A 23,100-nucleotide genomic window follows, 5' to 3' on the forward strand; every position below is an offset into this window, starting at 1 on the left:
TGCGCGGTGGGTGGGGGCCCTAATAAAACAATAAGGGGGGGGGACCTACTGTCCTCCCCCCGGCCCCCACTCCTGCGTGGTGGGTGGGGGCCCTAATAAAACAATAAGGGGGGGGGACCTACTGTCCTCCCCCCCCCGGCCCCCACCCCTGCGCGGTGGGTGGGGGCCCTAATAAAACAATAAGGGGGGGGACCTACTGTCCTCCCCCCCGGCCCCCACCCCTGCGCGGTGGGTGGGGGCCCTAATAAAATAATAAGGGGGGGGACCTACTGTCCTCCCCCCCGGCCCCCACCCCTGCGCGGTGGGTGGGGGCCCTAATAAAATAATAAGGGGGGGGGACCTACTGTCCTCCCCCCTGGCCCCCACCCCTGAGCGCTGGGTGGGGGCCCTAATAAAATAATAAGGGGGGGGGGACCTACTGTCCTCCCCCCTGGCCCCCACCCCTGAGCGCTGGGTGGGGGCCCTAAATAAAGATAGGGGGGGGGACCTACTGTCCTCCCCCCTGGCCCCCACCCCTGCGCGGTGGGTGGGGGCCCTAAATAAAGATAGGGGGGGGGACCTACTGTCCTCCCCCCTGGCCCCCACCCCTGCGCGGTGGGTGGGGGCCCTCATAAAATAATAGGGGGGGGACCTACTGTCCTCCCCCCCTGGCCCCCACCCCTGCGCGGTGGGTGGGGGCCCTAATAAAATAATAAGGGGGGGGGGACCTACTGTCCTCCCCCCCTGGCCCCCACCCCTGCGCTGTGGGTGGGGGCCCTAATAAAATAATAAGGGGGGGGGGACCTACTGTCCTCCCCCCCTGGCCCCCACCCCTGAGCGGTGGGTGGGGGCCCTAAATGAACCCCCCCCCCATCAAGGTGACTAGGGGTCCCAAGCCCCTAGTCACCCCCCCCCACCCAAAACATTCTATCCCCTACCTACCCCCCTCACCCTAAAAATAGTGAGGGGGGAATAAAATAACTAACCTGTAAAAAAAAATAATTAAACTTACCATTTGACGTCTTCTTTTTTCTAAATTCTTCTTTCTTCAGCCCCAAAAAGGCCAAATAAAAATCCATCATACCCGTCGCACTTTAAAAAAAAAAAAAAAAAAAAAACGAGCGCAAAAAAAAAATTAATCCATGTTCACCCATGGAGGGCACGCCGCGTACTGAGCTCCGCAGGGCGGGTCAAGGCTTATATAGCCTTGCCCCGCCCTGCAATTAGGCTTAGAACACACTGATTGGTTGGTTTAAGCCAATCAGAGTGCTCTGTGTCATTTTACAAGCGTGGGAAAATTCCAAAGAACTTTCCCACGCTTGTAAAATGACACAGAGCACTGTGATAGGATGGTTTTCAAGCCATCCAATCACAGTGCTCTGTGTAATTTTACAAGCTTGGGAAAGTTCTTTGGAATTTTCCCACGCTTGTAAAATGACACAGAGCACTGTGATAGGATGGTTTTCAAGCCATCCAATCACAGTGCTCTGTGTAATTTTACAAGCTTGGGAAAGTTCTTTGGAATTTTCCCACGCTTGTAAAATGACACAGAGCACTGTGATTGGATGGCTTGAAAACCATCCAATCACAGTGATCTGTCATTTTACACAGCGTGGGAAAGTTCTTTTGAATTTTCCCACGCTGTGTAAAATGACACAGAGCACTCTGATTGGCTTAAACCAACCAATCAGTGTGTTTTAAGCCTAATTGCAGGGCGGGGCAAGGCTATATAAGCCTTGATCCGCCCTGCGGAGCTCAGTACGCGGCGTGCCCTCCATGGGTGAACATGGATTCATTTTTTTTTGCGCTCGTTTTTTTTTTTTTTTTTTTTTAAAGTGCGACGGTTATGATGGATTTTTATTTGGCTTTTTTGGGGGCTGAAGAAAGAAGAATTTAGAAAAAAGAAGACGTCAAATGGTAAGTTTAATTTTTTTTTTTTTACAGGTTAGTTATTTTATTCCCCCCTCACTATTTTTAGGGTGAGGGGGGTAGGTAGGGGATAGAATGTTTTGGGTGGGGGGGGGTGACTAGGGGCTTGGGACCCCTAGTCACCTTGATGGGGGGTGGTTCATTTAGGGCCCCCACCCACCGCTCAGGGGTGGGGGCCAGGGGGGGGGGGAGGACAGTAGGTCCCCCCCCTTATTATTTTATTAGGGCCCCCACCCACAGCGCAGGGGTGGGGGCCAGGGGGGGAGGACAGTAGGTCCCCCCCCTTATTATTTTATTAGGGCCCCCACCCACCGCGCAGGGGTGGGGGCCAGGGGGGGAGGACAGTAGGTCCCCCCCCCTATTATTTTATTAGGGCCCCCACCCACAGCGCAGGGGTGGGGGCCAGGGGGGGAGGACAGTAGGTCCCCCCCCTATTATTTTATTAGGGCCCCCACCCACAGCGCAGGGGTGGGGGCCAGGGGGGGAGGACAGTAGGTCCCCCCCCTTATTATTTTACTAGGGCCCCCACCCACCGCGCAGGGGTGGGGGCCAGGGGGGGAGGACAGTAGGTCCCCCCCCTTATTATTTTATTAGGGCCCCCACCCACCGCGCAGGGGTGGGGGCCAGGGGGGGAGGACAGTAGGTCCCCCCCCTATTATTTTATTAGGGCCCCCACCCACAGCGCAGGGGTGGGGGCCAGGGGGGGAGGACAGTAGGTCCCCCCCCTTATTATTTTACTAGGGCCCCCACCCACAGCGCAGGGGTGGGGGCCAGGGGGGGAGGACAGTAGGTCCCCCCCCTTATTATTTTACTAGGGCCCCCACCCACCGCGCAGGGGTGGGGGCCAGGGGGGGAGGACAGTAGGTCCCCCCCCTTATTATTTTATTAGGGCCCCCACCCACCGCGCAGGGGTGGGGGCCAGGGGGGGAGGACAGTAGGTCCCCCCCCTATTATTTTATTAGGGCCCCCACCCACAGCGCAGGGGTGGGGGCCAGGGGGGGAGGACAGTAGGTCCCCCCCCTTATTATTTTACTAGGGCCCCCACCCACCGCGCAGGGGTGGGGGCCAGGGGGGGAGGACAGTAGGCCCCCCCCTTATTATTTTATTAGGGCCCCCACCCACCGCGCAGGGGTGGGGGCCAGGGGGGAGGACAGTAGGTCCCCCCCCCTTATTATTTTATTAGGGCCCCCACCCACAGCGCAGGGGTGGGGGCCAGGGGGGGAGGACAGTAGGTCCCCCCCCCCCTTATTATTTTATTAGGGCCCCCACCCACAGCGCAGGGGTGGGGGCCAGGGGGGGAGGACAGTAGGTCCCCCCCCCTTATTATTTTATTAGGGCCCCCACCCACAGCGCAGGGGGTGGGGGCCAGGGGGGGAGGACAGTAGGTCCCCCCCCTTATTATTTTATTAGGGCCCCCACCCACCGCGCAGGGGTGGGGGCCAGGGGGGAGGACAGTAGGTCCCCCCCATCTTTAACCCCCGCGCAGGGGGGGGGGGGGGGGGTTATTAGGTGTTTTTTTGTTTTTTTTTTACAGTGAGCAGCCACAGGCTGCTCACTGCTTACTAGACATGCCCCTACTCGCGGTATAGCGAGTAGGGGCATATTATTTACTAATACTAAGTAATCTTTACTTAGTATTAGTACATTTGGCTTCAAGACCAATTCAGGTCTTTCAGCCTTTTAGTAGATAGCTCCCTGATACCGTGGGAATTAGGGAGTTATCTACTAAGCGGCTGCAAGATGCAGCCACAGCAATGAATAGGATCGGAGTTTCATTCATTTGAATGAAATTCCGATCCGAACAAAGTACCGAATTGCATCCTAACACCAATGGAGAAACTCTTCTCATTCTGTTAGGATGCAATTCGGCAGTTTTGCCGGCGTTCTGTCTAAGTGACAGGACTTTCGGCAATACTGACAGGAAGCATTGTGGGAACTGGGAGGAAAGCTAGGGATCATGGGAAAATTGCTCTGACCAGCGGAAATGAAGCACACTTTGCTCCTCCGCTGGTCAGAGCTGGTCAAGCGGAGGAATCCTCCATAAGACAGAGTCCCTACTTTGTCTTATGATTTTAAAGAAAACTAAAGAAGACAGGAAGAAAAGAATAACAGATCCTGAGAGAGGGGGAGAAGAGGAAGAGATTGAGGAAAGGTAAGTTCGGCATGACAGTGCCGCTTTAAAAAAAACTGTTTCCTAATTTTTTCAGCTGACTCCTAGATTCCACACCAGTTTGTAAAGCCATGCTTTAGTGTACAGGAAGCATGGCCCAGTCATTTATCAACAGGTGAAGAGCTGCAAGGTGCGATCACCCACATGTAATATCTACACAGTAAACAGCTAATAAGGAGGATCTAGTAATGTTATAGTCACTTACCTTTAATGTGGAGTGCTCCAGCATTGTACTTCGGTTTAACCCCATTGACCTTAGTAAGGTAGAAGCGGAAAGGTTCCCCAGCCTGAAGTACATCCCAGGGATCCTGGGAGTCGCTTGGAGTTTTATATTTCCCATGTGTCTGTGTGCTCAGACCCTGCTGATTGGCTAGTGGCTGTTTCTTTAGTCCCTCCTTTTCGATTTTAACCTTGACCTTGTGGGATGGCTTGGTTTCCTCATCGCTACTCGACAGACACCAGCCAGAATCATCCTTGTCTGATTTCAGTTTTTTGGCAGGCGAGGCGTCCTTACTGTGCGCATGTTCCTCGAATTTCACTGGGTTTGACTTCCGTTTGTGAGAAGCTTTCCTGGCTTCAGAGCAGGGATACTGTGGCATAGAGTCTTTGCTGTCTCTGTTTGCGGATAATGATGATGATGATGAAGAGGGTTTTATGGACGTCTCCTCTTCGTCATCACTGCTGGATAATGTCCATTTTCCATGGTCACTCTGTTGGGAGCTAGCACCGCTTCCAGACAAAAGATTAAATATTAGATTAAAAAAAAAATTAAAATGCCATTTACAAATATATCCTAGTTATTAAAATAATATATATATATATCAATACCAGTTTGAGAAGAGTCCTTTACAATCTGACATAAGGCCCCATGAGGTTACAATAATTACAAAGACAATAAAAAAGGGCAACATGGGAACAGTGCCAAACTGATGATAATAACAGAGTTATTAACCAAATTGAAAATTGTCAGTAATTCTAAGCAAATTTTAAATTTGAGGCCAAAATAGCTAAACTGAAAGCAATTATCACTTTAAAAAAATCACCCTGAATGTGATGCATCTTCTTATAGATGCATTTTCTTTTTCTAAAGTGGATATATATTTTAAAAGCCTTGATCCCACTTTTTCTGTGCAGTGAATTCAGCAGCTAGGTGTGAAATGCTTGGTTGGGTTTTATTATAGGGTTCACAAAGAGAGAGTGGTTAGCCTAATTCTACTATAATTACCCATGCTACCTGGAAACTCTCTTCTTATTTTTATATAAATATATAAAATCTCATTTACTTGCTTGCAGAATTTATTTACCAAATGGAGAATTGTGGAGAACTGACAAGAGGATTACATGTCTTAGATCAAAATAAGAAAGCAGTAAAAAAAATCTACTTTTTTATTTTTTTTTGTTGATCAACTAAGGCAATAAATAAAGGAACAGTGGGGCGGAGCCTAGCAGCGCAACAGAGTGGTCGCACCTGAACACCGCTCCAGCGACTTACCGCACTAAAAGGCGAATAACGGCGGCATCGTATCGCCAAAATAGAAACCGGGGACAGCCCCGTCTGCAGAACGTTACACTGCAGCGGGCGATGCCTTTTTTCAGCACACCGGGCAAAAAAATCCGCAGTCGCGGCCCAAAGGCCTACCGCGTGAGAGACCTCGCGTACCAAAGGGAGTTCCCAACGTGGAGTGACTTCGACCTGTCCACGCTCCTACCGACTACACCGACAGAGGGAGACATGGGGAGGAAATCCCAAAAGCAGCCGGTAACTGACAACAAGACACAGAGAGACATCGGCCTCATGCTACAGCCTCCAACGCTGGCCCCAACCCAGCGGGAAATCTCCTGCTCGAGAGACTCCTCACCCTCATGGTCGGGAGGGGGAGCTTCCCCTCGGAACCCAGCACCAGCCTCAGGGAGTGCCTCACAAACACTTGAAGCAACTCCTGCAACCAAACAGGAGATAAAGGACATGCTTACCAGCCTCCAGCATAACCTCCGGAGAATGTGGGAAGCTGATTTGGCGGTGCTCACCACGGAGGTACAGGCCGTCACTGCACGCACCCAAGCCACAGAGGGGGAGGTGATTGACCTTAAGCAGGGGCTGAAGGAGCTGGGCGACCGGGTACAACAAATACAGGCCTCACAGTACGAAACAAACAGGCAAGTGAATATCTTGGACGATAGGGGGCGGAGGAAGAATATAAAGATCAGGGGGGTCCTGGAAACAATCCCTCTCGACGAGCTGCCACACTTTATCCGGAGGCTGGTGGCCTCCCTACTCCCAGCAAAGCAGGCCAAATACTTTACCTTCGATGGTGTATATAGGATCACCAAATCCCCCCAGGCACCGGCGACTGCACCCCGAGACGTCATCCTGCGATGCCAATCAATCACGGACAAGATGGGACTCCTACAAGCACTGAAGGGACAGTCTCCCTACGAATTTGAACAATGCCAACTCTCCCTCTTCCAGGATTTAAGCAGATCCACCTTGTTGTGGAGGAAATCCATGCAACCCCTAACGAAAATCCTGCAAGCCGAGAAGCAGCCCTACAGATGGGCGACACCACGATCAATCTGGGTCACAAAAGCTGACAAATCGTACAAGGCCACAGACCCGACCGAAATCCCGGCCCTGCTGACGGCACTGGGTATCCCACAGCAACGCACAGCTTCTCATGGGCACACACCCGCAAGAGCGGCCACGGCCAAACCCACGCTTGAGCCGGGAAGGGATAAGAGACTTACCTGAACTTCTTCAGTCAAGGAGACTCTCAAATTATACTTTGTGTTTATGTTTTAATTCTGTTTTAAAGTCCGTATATATCTTACCACTACCACTCTCTCTGATAGGCCTAAGCCACAAGGTGGCAACACCACGTTACGTCTATACAACCACCCCCCCCCCCCCTGAGTGCTCCAGGGTAAAGGAGCACAGTACAGCATGGAGCGCCACATATCACCCCAGGAACCTGACATAGGGCCAAAACACACGACTACCTTAGACAGGTCCCGAAGACCACAGTCACCAAAGCTCCGACATACGACGCCATCTCGTATAGAAGCTGAACTTTTAGTCAGGCAGTGAGGCAACCCAACAGACCCCACCTAATGGGGGATGCGAGAGACTCTACCGCCACAGAACACTGAGTATACACTAGACCGCTATGGTAGGACGATACGCTCTCACCACTACAATTTACTAAGCAAATAGGGGGGCGACCGAACACAACGACTAGCTAAATAGAGCCCTGCTACACCAACACCAGGTGGGAGGACAATTACCATATAGGCCCCAAGCACACAAACCAACACACCCCTTACAACTTTGACAATGCCATCTCTAGCCTGGCACCTTTACAGTCATAGAGGAGACAACTCGTTTTAACGCTCTAGCCCACTATAAAAACAAAACAAATTTGTGCATAGTTACTTTCACAATATCTAACGATTTGTACCACAATGTGATATTTTACTGCAAAGTATTGTTATGTTCATGACACGATGTGTTTATATGCCTGTCTATGCCCGCTGTTGTGGCGAGCTAGGCATCCCTGTTCCCTCTAAGCACAAATAAAATAAAGATTGACTAAAATAAAGGAACAGTGTCATTCACGGTTTACTTGATCTACAATATGGACCAGTTTGTAAGATTTGGATAAACTATAGTAGAACTAAAAAATAAATAATTTAAAACTGATACAATTGTTTAACTGTCACTATAGAATTTTATATCATTGAATAAAACACAGAAAGTCCTGTAGAGTATCTTTTTATGTGATACTTTATTTTCTTTTAAATGTATATGCTAGAGTTACTAATTGACATCACAATCCACTTCAGTCCTGGCACAGCCAAGGCACACGTTGTAAACAAACATTGTTTCTCTTTCCCTTCCTATCACTAGGCTGATAGGTGTAAGGCTGTTTTCATAACAATGATTGACAGGGAGCCAAGATGGAGGCTTACACTTCCAGAATAGAATTAAACACTGCGGTGAGCGTTTCTACATGTAATTATATCACCAGAAATAAGCAAATAAGCAAATCCACCCCAGAGACAAAAAAAAAAAATAATACAACAGTAACCACTACAAGTAGTAGACCTTTTTATGAATTCTACTGTAGCGCTTCTTATACACAGCTATTTGATTCTTGATGTAGTTACACATTGTTCTCCCAGATGCTGCTAGGTACCAACATTATTTAATTTAGCAGTGTTTCAGTAAATGTCTCTTTAATGACGGGTTGTCAAGAACTAAAACAATTAATTTTACATTTGCATTTGAGATCCCAAACTAACCAAGGTAACATATTATACCTAGGGGTGAATCTGTCGTTTTAATCATGAACATCTGTTTCTGCATAGATTTGCATACACGGATAAGCAAAGCTAGTCGGTGAAGTGCTTGCAAAACCTCGGGAACAAGTACAATCCGAAGCCATCTGCTGATGATCCACACAGAATTTGCGTTAGTTTATAATTGGTCTCAGCAGTCTGAGCAACACAAGAACACAATGTCTTCTACATGGGGGAAAAAATCTGCAAAACATACTGCATAATTAAAAGAAGTAATGTACCCACTACAGGTAATTGTGGTGAATACAGTGCAAGTCTAGTGCAGACCTGATATTTGTCAAACTATTTCCGAGCAAGTGACAAAAACAGGGCTCTACTTATAACGGAAGCCTCCATTCCCATGCTGTTTCCATAACGTGGACTGTAACGGATCACCTGGCACCCCGATTGGGTACCTCCGTTAAAGGATGCTCCTAGCGTTTCCTGAGGACTCCAAGCACTCTGGCAGACACCACAATCACCGAACCGAAGAAGCATATAAATCCTCTCAAGCATATGAATGCTGTAGACAGTTGAATAGGAAACCATACGAATAGGTTTACACTCCTAGCAGTCAAACTGGAACAGCATACAATAAATCCTCCCCCAAGAATGAGACGACACTTCACTTTGAGGGTTAAACAGGAACTCTAGGTTTATTCACACAACCTCCTTTTAAGACATTCTCCCATGCAAGGGAGGGATCCACAACAATTAGTACATTACCTAATCACACAATGGTTACATCCCACACATCTCCTCCCCTTAGCCTGAGAGGTAACCCAATTATACGTACAGTTTAAAACATACCTTTTACCCAACTTTCATAACTCTAAAAACATACATCCAATATTAATAAACATATTATTACTCAGCACATTCCAAATACAAACATACCCAAAAATCATTCGAAGCCGTTCGGGAGATCGGTATAAGTCCTTTATGACCGACCGCAGGCACATTTTCATGCCCAAAACAGTTCCATAAGTTTTGGCCTTGCGGTCGGTCTCTGTTCGTGTATTAAAAGTCCCGAACGGCTTGCCATCCATGGATATCCTGAGGTTCGGATGAATCCGCATAGTTCACTTAGTCTGTCTACCGAACAGCGGGACGTTCGGATACGGATTTATGGAGGTCTCAGCGGTGTTCGCCTACCCGAATGTCCGATTTTAGTTCCAGACACTCGACGGCAAAATACAGCTGTTCGGGAATTAAAATGGCCGCGAACACGTGTCGAAGTCCCGAAATGGCAGTCACTTCAACATCTTCGGCACTTCGACTGCATTTGAAGTGCCAGTTTAAAAGTACAAACACTGCTCCAGAGTATTTAAAGGGCCAGGGACAGCATTATAAACCCCATGATGCCCAAATATAGTTCTTTAAAGGATCCCCTCTTCCCGGGACCATAATCACTGGGCAGGAGGCGAGCAAGCAGTCCCCTCCAGGAAACTGGGGCAGACTCTGGTGCAGGGTCCAGTCCGCTACATGGACATTTCTGAACAAATCTGTCTGTGTGTTTATAGGGGCACTTAGAAGATCTACTTTAGCTAAATGTGACCCTAAATCTCACATAGTTATGGCAGATCTTTCTGGATGATTGTCCCAAAGAAGAATGATTAATACAGGGACACTCCAGACCCCTGAGCTAAACTCAGAAAGCAGCAATTGCCCAGAGCACCTGCCTTGCAAAGACTTATCATTGAGCTTCATTGGGAAGTCTCTGATTTGATAGCTACAGAAAGTCTGGGCGGAGTTATAAGGGGAAGGCTTGCAAAGGCAGCATAAAACAGATTTGCAGGTTTTGCTATCTGTTTTTAGATATATCCACTATGGAAAACAACATAATTAAATACATGCAAGTTGTCATTGGGGTATATCTACTAAACATTGATTTAAAAATAAAAAATAAAAATATTATGTAAATGGACAGTAGAGTGTCCATTTAATGCAGGGAACATTGTAATGTGTTAGAAAGTTATTCACTTAAATGCCAGAAATTCAAAGTAAATTGGGCATTTAAAGGGACACTGTAGGCACCCAGACCACTTCAGCTTATTGAAGTGGTCTGGGTGTCAACTCCCATCATCCTTAACCCTGCAAGTGTAAATATTTTTATAAACTGCAATAATTACCTTGCAGTATTAAATCCTTCTCTAGTGGCTGTCTACTAGACAGCCACTAGAGATCTTCCTGCTCCTTAGACGACTTTTGGTGGTCTAAACAACGCTGGACGTCCTCACGCTATGCATGAGGACCTCCAGCGTCGCCGGAATCCCCATAGGAAAGCATTGATAATGCTTTCCTATGGGGAGGTCTAAAGCGCGCAAGGCCATTGTCGCACATGCGCATTAGGTCTCCCCCGACCGGAAGAAGTCGGCAGGGGAGGGGCGGGGGCGGAGCCTGACCCAGTGCCGAAGGACAACGGCGCTGGATTCAGGTAAGTGTCTAAAGGGGTTTTAAATCCTTCAGCGATGTGCCATAGGGGGCAGGATGGAGCTTGGCACTCCAGGATTCTCTAGTGCCAGGAAAACGGGTTTGTTTTCCTGGCACTAGAGAATCCCTTTAACCCCTTAAGGACACATGACGTGTCTGACATGTCATGATTCCCTTTTATTCCAGAAGTTTGGTCCTTAAGGGGTTAAGGCCAAAATAAAACTCTAAGCCTTGTTTTTAGTTCAGCTATGTTGGCATAAAATAGTGAATTTCGATTAGTATTTCTGACAATTCACAGCAAATAAACCTGATTGGACTAACTTACAATATCGAATGGATTTTCATAAAGTGTAGGATCAGCCTATCCTAAATGTACAGTTGTAATTTTGATTGGAATAAGAAAGGGCTTAGCATAGCCAGTTTGCAATTCTGCTATAAAAGTGACACTTGGCTACTCAAATAGATAATAAAAAATGTATATATTTTTAAATCACTCTTTATTAGATGTACCCTTAATGAACACATGCATGCATTTAATTATGCATTTTTTCATTAGGGGTTTATCTTGCAAAAGCTAAAGATCTTTGCAAGCCCTCCTCTTCTTTCCCAGTCCAGACTTTCTGTGGCTGTCCAATCACAGACTTCCCAATGCAGCTCAATGAGAAGTCTTGCAAGGCAGTTGTTCTGAGCAATTGCTGCCTCTTGGGTTTAGTTTCACTGAGCTAAACAACCAGGAAGTATCAGGTCCTGTTGTCTGCTTCAAAGTCAGGGGTGTTAACGAGATTACTTAATAAAAGTGTAAATTTCTATTGAAATCTGTACTTTTTGTAAAATGAAACATGAGGGCACAGTCTACATACATGAAGCACTACCGAAAGTACTTCAGCAACCTCAAATGCTTTAGTTGTCTGGAGTGACCACTTAAAGTTTTAATAAGAAATGTAGGCCTCTAGGCACCCATGCTTGGACTAGTGAGGAAGCATTATCCTGCCTGTGCACTAATGAGCAGCTGTGATTGGCTGAGAGTGTCAGCTGACTGTATTCAGCCTATCACAGTGCCCAATGCAGGCATGAATTGATATGGCTATAAGGAAGACTGTAATCTCTGCTTTAGCTATATCTCCAGTAGGGGCAGGCAGTGGGTGTCCAGGGACCCACATTCAGTGTTAAACTGCTCACAAATGATTTAACATTAAATGGAGGGACAGTGACAGACTCCAGGTACTATAACCAATTCAATTAGATGATATGGTTATTGTGCCTACAGTGTCTTTTAGCCAACATTTGTGCAGAATCCCTTAGAAATGACAATTTGATAAATTTATTAAAATAAAATGATTCAGGTTTAAAGATCATCTTCCAAGATACGACTTCCCCCTGTTTCTCAGCTTATTTCCCTATACCAGGGGTAGGCAACCTTCGGCTCTACAGATGTTGTGGACTACATCTCCCTTGATGCTTTGCCAGCAATATGGCTGTAAAAGCATTATGGGAGATGTAGTCCAAAACATCTGTAGAGCCGAAGGTTGCCTACCCCTGCCCTATACTTATCCTGTCACCATGATTTGGTCACACTAATAACGCCCAGCTCCTGTCACACTAAAGATACCAAACTTGTGTCACTATGCCCCTGTCACACTAAAGATGCCCTACTCCAAGATAGAAATTCAGGAAAAGGATTTAAAGACAGGTATAAGTATCTTTATTCTGGCATGTTTCTCAATAAAATCACTTTTGGTCGACAAGGCCTTAATCATATATAATAAAACACCTAATCACACTCCAATTTATATCCATACAATATGCAAAATAGTCATGTGATACAATGACATGGCCATTTGTAAATAAGCAGAGAGTTGCTGTTCCGGGTCACGTGAATCAATGCATAAACAGATAGATCACATGCATGTAGAGGGCAAAAATACAATGAGAAAATTGGCAGTCAATCACTAGAGACAAGCACAATAAATGATTTAAGCATATTAAGGGAGATCCATAACAAGAATTCCCGAATCAGGGATTGCATCATAAAAAAGTTGATAACTCTCAAAAAAAAACTAAAACTTTCTTATTGACATTCTAAAGTTTTATTCAAAAATTATCTTCTTTTTGGTGATGACATCTACAGGCAGATCAGCGGTAACCCCATGGTTTCAAAGGTAGCCCCTTCATATGCTAATATTTTCATGGACACCTTTAATTAGCGCAACATATATACTCACCATCTGTCTAAGGAACACATCGAAGTGTGGTGGTACTCCATCGATGACATCCATATTTGAGTCACATAACCGATATCAGCAACTATCTGCTTCTTTATGAAATGATCATGTAATTGTATCATAACTATTTTGCATAGTGAAGGGGTATAAATTGGAGTTTGATTAGATGTCTAATTTTACATGATTAAGGCATGTTGTCCAAAACTTTGTGATTTTATTGAGAAACACAAAATAAAGATACTTATTATACTAGAATCCTGTTACTGAATGTGTTTCTGGTATCTGAGATGGGGTTTGCCATCCCCTTAAATAAGAGTCACAGGACTTGAGTTTGGACCTGTGTAAGGGGCTCTCTCCTGTTCTGATGCCCAGCTCCTGTCACACTAATGAGGCATTTACTGTCTTATTACTCCTGTCACAAAGCTCTGACACACCAAAGATGCCCAGCTCATGTCACACTAAAGATCCTCAGCTAATGTAACACTGAAGATGCTCGGCTCATTTCTTCATGCTCCTGTCACACTTTAGATGCCCAGCTCATGTCATCATGCTCCTGTCACACTTTAGATGCCCAGCTTCTGTCAGCATGCTCTGTCATACTGATGATGCCTAGCTCATGTAAGCATGCTCACTCTGATGATATCGTGTTCCTGTCCCCATGATCCTGTTACAATGAAGTTTTGCTCCAGTCACTCTGAAGATGCCCAGTCATTGATTAAACACTGCCCCTGTCACAGTGAGGATGCCCAACTCATGTCACAATGCTCCTAACACAAGGAGTGAGCCAAGAGCTGGGCATCTTTAAATGGCCAGCATATGTCACCATGCTATGTCACATTGACGATGCCCAGCTCATGTAACCATGCTGCTGTCACACTGATGCTGGTCAGCTCATGTCCCCATGCTCCCATAACAATGATGGTGGTCAGTTCATGACACCATGCTGCAGTCACACTGATGGTCAGCGCATGTCACCATGCTCCCATCACACGTATGGTGGTCAGCTCATGTCACAATGCTCCCATCACACTGATGGTGGTCAGCTCATGTCACCATGGTCACACTGATGGTGGTCAGCTCATGTCACCATGGTCACACTGATGGTGGTCAGCTCATGTCACCACGCTCCCATTACACTGATGGTGGTCAGTTCATGTCACCATGCTGCTGTCACACTGATGGTCGTCAGTTCATGTCACCATGCTCCCATCACACTGATGGTGGTCAGCTCATGTCACCATGGTCACACTGATGGTGGTCAGTTCATGTCACCATGCTCCCATCACACTGATGGTGGTCAGTTCATGTCACCATGGTCACACTGATGGTGGTCAGCACATGCCACCATGCTGCTGTCACACTGATGGTGGTCAGTTAATGTCACCATGGTCACACTGATGGTGGTCAGCTCATGTCACCACGCTCCCATTACACTGATGGTGGTCAGTTCATGTCACCATGCTGCTGTCACACTGATGGTGGTCAGTTCATGTCACCAGGCTCCCATCACACTGATGGTGGTCAGCTCATGTCACCATGGTCACACTGATGGTGGTCAGTTCATGTCACCATGGTCACACTGATGGTGGTCAGCTCATGTCACCATGGTCACACTGATGGTGGTCAGTTCATGTCACCATGGTCACACTTATGGTGGTCAGTTCATGCCACCATGCTGCTGTCACACTGATGGTGGTCAGCTCATGCCACCATGCTGCTGTCACACTGATGGTGGTCAGTTCATGTCACCATGGTCACAATGATGGTGGTCAGTTCATGTCACCATGGTCACACTGATGGTGGTCAGCTCATGTCACCATGGTCACACTGATGGTGGTCAGTTCAAGTCACCATGCTCCCGTCACACTAATGGTGGTCAGCTCATGTCACCATGCTGCTATCACACTGATGGTGGTCAGTTCATGTCACCATGTTGCTGTCACACTGATGGTGGTCAGCACATGCCACCATACTGCTGTCACACTGATGGTGGTCAGCACATGCCACCATACTGCTGTCACACTGATGGTGGTCAGTTCATGTCACCATGGTCACACTGATGGTGGTCTGCTCATGTCACCATGGTCACACTGATGGTGGTCAGCTCATGTCACCATGCTCCCATCATACTGATGGTGGTCAGCTCATGTCACCATGCTCCCATCACACTGATGGTGGTCAGCTCATGTCACCATGCTCCCATCACACTGATGGTGGTCATCTCATGTCACCATGCTGCTGTCACACTGATGGATGTCATCTCATGTCACCATGCTGCTGTCACACTGATGGTGGTCAGCTCATGTCACCATGGTCACACTGATGGTGGTCAGCTCATGCCACCATGCTGCTGTCACACTGATTGTGGTCAGCTAATGTCACTATGCTGCTGTCACACTAACGATGCTCAGCTATTTCGCCATGCTCGTCACACTGAAGATGTCCAGCTCATATCACCCCATGCTGTCACACAGCCCATACATGATTCTAGTGTACTTGCACGGTCACGGTGATGACACATTACATTCCCCCACGATGTATGGAACACACAGACACTACCCCCTTTCACCTGTGCATTCTCTGCAGCTCAGCGCAACACGCGTGGAATGATGACGTCACCAACAGGCGCATATAATATACGTCACCGAGTGCTGTGAGAATGGAGAGAGCTGGCAGTGTGCTGGTTTCTGCATGTTACAATGCAAATCCACAATTATTTAGATTTCTAGTCTAGAGCTGACCTAACACCTCCCCTGCAATAACTGTCTTGGTACACAGCCTGACTGGGGAAACTATACATACTGTATATAAACAGCATTCCTACTGTAAACAATGGAGTACTGGGTGAAATATTAACAATGTATACAGCATTACTAATGTAGCACTGAGCTACACTGGGTGAAATATTAACACTGTATATAGCATTAATGTAATACTGAGCTACACTGGGTGAAATATTAACACTGTATATAGCATTAATTTAATACTGAGTTACACTGGGTGAAATATTAACACTGTATATAGCATTGATGTAATACTGAGCTACACTGGGTGACATATTAACACTGTATATAGCATTAATGTAATACTGAGCTACACTGGGTGAAATATTAACACTATATAGCATTGATGTAATACTGAGCTACACTGGGTGAAATATTAACACTGTATATAGCATTAATGTAATACTGAGCTACACTGGGTGAAATATTAACACTATATAGCATTAATGTAATACTGAGCTACACTGGGTGAAATATTAACACTATATAGCATTGATGTAATACTGAGCTACACTGGGTGAAAAATTAATACTGAATATAGCATTACTAATGTAGCACTGAGATACACTGCGAAATATTAATACTGTGTCCAGCATGATGGATATAAACAAGGGTAGGCAAACTTCAGCACTCCATATGTGGACTACATGAAGTAATAAGCCATAGCTGTCAGTCCTGGGGTGGAGTATAATACCTGCCCCCATGTTGTCATTGGTAGGGTGATTGAAGTTTAGCTCTCTCTCATGGTGTCTGTGTTGGAGAGGGATATAATGGGGGTTTAGCTCTCTCTCTCATGGTGTCTGTGTTGGAGAGGGATATAATGGGGGTTTAGCTCTCTCTCTCATGGTGTCTGTGTTGGAGAGGGATATAATGGGGGTTTAGCTCTCTCTCATGGTGTCTGTGTTGGAGACGGATATAATGGGGTTTAGCTCTCTCTCACGGTGTCTGTGTTGGAGAGGGATATAATGGGGGTTTAGCTCTCTCTCATGGTGTCTGTGTTGGAGAGGGATATAATGGGGTTTAGCTCTCTCTCATGGTGTCTGTGTTGGAGAGGGATATAATGGGGTTTAGCTCTCTCATGGTGTCTGTGTTGGAGAGGGATATAATGGGGGTTTAGCTCTCTCTCATGGTGTCTGTGTTGGAGAGGAATATAATGGGGGTTTAGCTCTCTCTCATGGTGTCTGTGTTGGAGAGGGATATAATGGGGGTTTAGCTCTCTCTCATGGTGTCTGTGTTGGAGAGGGATATAATGGGGGTTTAGCTCTCTCTCATGGTGTCTGTGTTGGAGAGGGATATAATGGGGTTTAGCTCTCTCTCATGGTGTCTGTGTTGGAGAGGGATATAATGAGGTTTAGCTCTCTCTCATGGTGTCTGTGTTGGAGAGGGATATAATGGGGGTTTAGCTCTCTCTCATGGTGTCTGTGTTGGAGAGGGATATAATAGGGGTTTAGCTCTCTCTCATGGTGTCTGTGTTGGAGAGGGATATAATGGGGTTTAGCTCTCTCTCATGGTGTCTGTGTTGGAGAGGGATATAATGGGGTTTAGCTCTCTCTCTCTCATGGTGTCTGTGTTGGAGAGGGATATAATGGGGTTTAGCTCTCTCTCATGGTGTCTGTGCTGGAGAGGGATATAATGGGGGTTTAGCTCTCTCTCATGGTGTCTGTGTTGGAGAGGGATATAATGGGGGTTTAGCTCTCTCTCATGGTGTCTGTGCTGGAGAGGGATATAATGGGGGTTTAGCTCTCTCTCATGGTGTCTGTGTTGGAGAGGGATATAATGGAGGTTTAGCTCTCTCTCTCATGGTGTCTGTGTTGGAGAGGGATATAATGGGGTTTAGCTCTCTCTCATGGTGTTTGTGTTGGAGAGGGATATAATGGGGTTTAGCTCTCTCTCATGGTGTCTGTGTTGGAAAGGGATATAATGGGGGTTTAGCTCTCTCTCATGGTGTCTGTGTTGGAGAGGGATATAATGGGGTTTAGCTCTCTCTCTCATGGTGTCTGTGTTGGAGAGGGATATAATGGGGTTTCGCTCTCTCTCATGGTGTCTGTGTTGGAGAGGGATATAACGGGGTTTAGCTCTCTCTCATGGTGTCTGTGTTGAAGAGGGATATAATGGGGGTTTAGCTCTCTCTCTCATGATGTCTGTGTTGGAGAGAGATATAATGGGGTTTAGCTCTCTCTCATGGTGTCTGTGTTGGAGAGGGATATAATGGGGGTTTAGCTCTCTCTCGTGGTGTCTGTGTTGGAGAGGGATATAATGGGGGTTTAGCTCTCTCTCTCATGGTGTCTGTGTTGGAGAGGGATATAATGGGGTTTAGCTCTCTCTCATGATGTCTGTGTTGGAGAGGGATATAATGGGGTTTCGCTCTCTCTCATGGTGTCTGTGTTGGAGAGGGATATAACGGGGTTTAGCTCTCTCTCATGGTGTCTGTGTTGAAGAGGGATATAATGGGGGTTTAGCTCTCTCTCTCTCATGATGTCTGTGTTGGAGAGGGATATAATGGGGTTTAGCTCTCTCTCATGGTGTCTGTGTTGGAGAGGGATATAATGGGGGTTTAGCTCTCTCTCGTGGTGTCTGTGTTGGAGAGGGATATAATGGGGGTTTAGCTCTCTCTCTCATGGTGTCTGTGTTGGAGAGGGATATAATGGGGTTTAGCTCTCTCTCATGGTGTCTGTGTTGGAGAGGGATATAATGGGGTTTAGCTCTCTCTCATGGTGTCTGTGTTGGAGAGGGATATAATGGGGGTTTAGCTCTCTCGTGGTGTCTGTGTTGGAGAGGGATATAATGGGGGTTTAGCTCTCTCTCATGGTGTCTGTGTTGGAGAGGGATATAATGGGGTTTAGCTCTCTCTCATGATGTCTGTGTTGGAGAGGGATATAATGGGGGTTTAGCTCTCTCTCTCATGGTGTCTGTGTTGGAGAGGGATATAATGGGGTTTAGCTCTCTCTCATGGTGTCTGTGTTGGAGAGGGATATAATGGGGGTTTAGCTCTCTCTCTCATGGTGTCTGTGTTGGAGAGGGATATAATGGGGGTTTAGCTCTCTCTCTCATGGTGTCTGTGTTGGAGAGGGATATAATGGGGGTTTAGCTCTCTCTCATGGTGTCTGTGTTGGAGAGGGATATAATGGGGGTTTAGCTCTCTCTCATGGTGTCTGTGTTGGAGAGGGATATAATGGGGGTTTAGGTGTCTGTGCTGTTTATATCTATTTCCCAGGCTGTCAGTTCTGCAGCCAATAGAATTCCAGGACGGTTTGACATCACGATCCAGTGGCCAATCAGAGATTGAGTTCCTTTCAGGCGGGTAGTTTGGAGAGAGTACAGTTGCCGTGGTAACGCGGCCCAGCTAGGCCCCAGCAGCCCCGAGCTGAGCAGAGTAAGGTAACCCGTCACCATGTTCAGAGCTCGGGGACTGTGTCTGCGGCAAGAGCGCGGCGTGCCCGAGTGTGAGCGGAGCAAGTTCATAAAAGTGAGTTTCTCTCTAAACTCAGCTCGTGAATAAAGCAGATCATCATGGGTTAAATCCCTCAGCGTCCAGTCAGCACAGTGATAAACCGCCCATTACCCTCTAATGGTTTGTGACCATAGAAAGTGTGCAGAGAATGGGCTAAATATGTCATAATGCACTATATCAATGTGTGTGTGTATACTGCATTTTATATAGTTATTATCAATGTTTTACCACAAAATTATCATTTATCTTGCTTTATCAGTTGATATTTGTTTTGTTTTTAAACCTAATTTACCTAAAACAACCTAAATTAGCTGTAATTAATTATGTCAGCCATTCTTCAGCTATGATATATCACAAAAATAACAAGAATAATAATGGAAATCCACAAATCTCATGAAGCCCTAATTTATTGTCCCACAGTTTTAAAGTGGTACTGTCATGGGACCTTTGCACTTTTATTATTTTATTTTATTTTTTTCAAAACAACTCCGGTATGTTTCTATGTCGGTGACTCGAGGAGTACGTTAGACTATATGTCTATATACTATATGTCTATCTTCCTGATACTAATTTATTTTTCTTTAGCCCCTGGTAGCCTCCGCCGCCTCCGCTAATTCTCTTGCATTTGTTTTTTTTGTATGAGACAAAGTACCCCTGAGTTTGTCGTTTGTATATATTTTGATAGCGTTGGCATTTTAAAAGGTCCTTCTATATTTATGTTTTGGAGAGAATGCAAGTTGGAGATTTCACTGGAGTCTTTTGCTAAAAAAAAATGTCTACATGGATAAGATTGCTTTTAAATAAGTAAGATCAATTCAGTCAACATACTATTTCATTTTTACTAAAGGACAGGACTTGACAAAATTTGCTTTAAATATAGGAGCCAGCTAAAAGTTTTTGTTTTTTTAAACTGACAAAGCTTTATATTAAATGACAAAAATCACATTCTTAAAGGGACACTATAGTCACCAGGACCACTAAAGCTTAATGTAGTGGTGCTGGTGTCTATAGCCTGTCCCTGCAAGCTTCTCAATGTAAAACTTGCATTTTCAGAGAAAAGGCAGTGTTTACATTAATTCCTAGTGATACCTCTAGTGGCAGTTACTCACACAGACGGCCATTCCAGGTGCTTCCTCTCCACGCTCTGCATGGAGGCACTGAACTTTCCACATAGAGATGCATTGATTCAGTACATCTCTGTGAGGAGATGCTGACTGGTGTTGCATTTTGAATAGCATGTGCAATAGCCTCCAAATACTTTCCTGGTGGAAAACATTGGATTGGCTGTGATCATCAAGCTTTAAAAATCTCAGCCATAGAGGTGGGGCCAGTTAAGGGGAGTCCAGCACGGCATGGGAGAAAAAGGTGAGTAACTGTACACTGTTCCCTTGCGAACAGAGTGAGGCTGGCTAGATGGACAGGACAGGACAGGGACAGGGACAGGGACAGGGACAGGACAGGACAGGGACAGGGACAGGACAGGGACAGGGACAGGACAGGGACAGGACAGGAAGGGACAGGGACAGGGACAGGGACAGGGACAGGACAGGACCACACATTATTGGGCATCTTGCTGGGGGGATGTGGAGGCGGGTGGCTGGCTACGCGAGTGGTAGGCGGACTGCGAGGGAGATGTGATGTCCCTGCTCTACTCCCTTAAGCACGGCTTTGTGAGGCTGGAATTTGACGTCATATTCCATCCCCACTAAGCGATGCGTGAGTAAGCAGATCAAGGGACATCACAGCTATGTCGCCACCTGGCAAAAATACGCACAGTCAGCAGCCCGCCTACACAATCTCACCAAGCTTGCTGTCCACCTACACAATCCCCCCAGGTTGCCATCCAACTTCACAATCCCCGAACTTGCTGTGTCCGTCTTCACTATCCCCCGGCCAGCATCCTGCCTCGGACGTAACGGGCTCACATAATCCGGGCGCCAAGGCAAAATTCCTGGCGCCTGGGATTTTTCGAGCGGTATAGATATACTACATCTTTAATGAGTTATTGTTTATATGTTTCCGAGATTCAGTTGGCAATTTAGTGGTAAAGTAGTATGCAACATCTTTTATATGGCTATGATATTATCTGTGCAATACTATTCTCCATTAACCCTCTAAAGACAGAGGCAATTGTTAGAGTTCTTAACAAAAATCAAACCTAGAATTTGTTTGTTCCATTGTAATTTATGGGTTTCTCTTTTAAAACAGTATTGTCACCCCCTTCTTTATCAAATACTCAAATTTCACTGAAATTCCAACCAGTCAAAAGATATCACGAGACTAGTTTGTCTCAGTATTTATCCTATGCTTGACAAAGGCGGGAACTAACTTTTGTCAAGCTTGTCATTTACCCCAGCCATCACCATTGATGGCTTTAGGAAAATTAAGCTCCACCATAGAAAGAGCTTTATTTTCCTACCGATGCTGGAGATTCAATCTTAATGAAATAATCGATTTTGATGTAGGGGTGAGAGAGCTGCCTTAAAAAAAGTAGTGGTCTGTGATTGCCATCTACTGGCTGTTTTCATAATGATATTCAATGTAATTATGAATGGAGGTTTCTTCTAAGCCACTATGGTAGGTGCTGGGCAGCTTGCAAGGCCCAGCACTGATCACAATTGGCTTGGGAAGCAAGGAGACCCTGCCAGGGTCTACTCAGACTATTGGGGATCTCGCTTAACAAACTTGTAGCCCAGAAACATCATGACTGAGCGCGATCGCTTAGCTGCGGTGTTATGAATTAATTTAAAGGACTCTAAGCAGCGCTGTCTTCCAGTGCTGCGTAGAGCTCATTGTCCAGTCTGGGGCCCGAAAAATGCCCCCAGCTGACAGAGGGGGGTTCCAGGTATCCAGGGTATCCAAGTGTGAGCAGGGATTTAACCCTGTTCACACCGCAATCTATTCATACGCCTTTAAATGCCCATTTCAAAGAACCGTTCTTAGCGCTGACTTTCAATACTGCATGCAGCTAATCAAAAAGGTTTGGGCCACTAATAATGGGCCCCAGGTATCTATAAATACTTGGGGCTTCCTGTTGTGAGCAGAGATTTAATCCTGACGTGGTCATCATCCTTATAGATTAATGGACTTGTCATTTTAGAAAAGTGCAGATAAGCAACGGCTGTGCTGATTATGTGCTTTTCAAATCCATAAAAAGATGTAATGAAAATAATTCAGCTACCTTTGTTTTATTTTGTTAAATCCGTTATATATTGTTATTACTATTTAGCAAAGAACAGTGAGGCTTGGGGAAAAAATAATGAACTTTCAGTTTTTGTACCACTGTATTTCATATGATATTGTTTCCAACAGATATTTCAAATATGTGATGAAGATAAAAAAGGTTATCTAAGCAGAGAAGACCTGAAAGTGGCCATTACAATGCTGTTTGGTTATAAACCTTCCAAGGTAACGTGTTTTACATCCATAACCTGGTTTGTAGCTGGTGTGTGATCCTTTACCCTCAGTAACTATGTTGTAAGTGATAACTGTGGCGTCTGCAACAAATATGCTTTTTGAGTAGAAACAATGGTGAAAATGTAATGGAGTTGCAATTTAAATATACATTCCATTTTATTTTCTGCACACTGGCCTCTGCTTCAGATAAAGGTGTGAAAGCTGCTCAGTTATGGACTGTCACTCAATGCAGGATTCCTGGCTGTTCCAATGTATGTGAGACAACTCTGATTTTGGGGTCCTGTCCTGCCATCCAATCTTATTCCCTGGTGTTCCTATGGATACTGTCACCAGCTAGCATCATTTAACATGCTCACTTTGAGCCAAGGGCAATAGGAATAT

General features: G+C 46.0%; 2 protein-coding genes across 4 annotated transcripts in view; one reads left to right on the forward strand and one right to left on the reverse strand.

The window, feature by feature from the left end:
• Positions 1–15,709, reverse strand: part of TDP1 (tyrosyl-DNA phosphodiesterase 1) — a 119,463-nt gene extending 103,754 nt beyond the window's left edge. For 2 of the 3 annotated variants that reach the window (XM_063440314.1, XM_063440316.1), the window contains exons 1-2: positions 15,638–15,709; positions 4,284–4,807 (exon numbers count right to left, since the gene is read on the reverse strand). In XM_063440314.1, coding sequence (XP_063296384.1) covers positions 4,284–4,807; positions 15,638–15,699 — 586 coding nt within the window. In that variant the 5' untranslated portion in view covers positions 15,700–15,709. Of the gene's footprint in view, positions 1–4,283; positions 4,808–13,068; positions 13,140–15,637 lie in introns of those variants that run through there. The other variant, XM_063440315.1, reaches the window with a different exon arrangement.
• Positions 15,710–19,116: 3,407 nt separating this feature from the next.
• EFCAB11 (EF-hand calcium binding domain 11) overlaps positions 19,117–23,100 on the forward strand; it is a 65,019-nt gene continuing 61,035 nt past the window's right edge. The window contains exons 1-2 of the mRNA XM_063438900.1: positions 19,117–19,317; positions 22,615–22,710. Coding sequence (XP_063294970.1) covers positions 19,243–19,317; positions 22,615–22,710 — 171 coding nt within the window. The 5' untranslated portion in view covers positions 19,117–19,242. The remainder of the gene's footprint in view (positions 19,318–22,614; positions 22,711–23,100) is intronic.

Source organism: Pelobates fuscus, chromosome 13, assembly GCF_036172605.1.
Source record: "Pelobates fuscus isolate aPelFus1 chromosome 13, aPelFus1.pri, whole genome shotgun sequence".
NCBI lineage: Eukaryota > Metazoa > Chordata > Amphibia > Anura > Pelobatidae > Pelobates > Pelobates fuscus.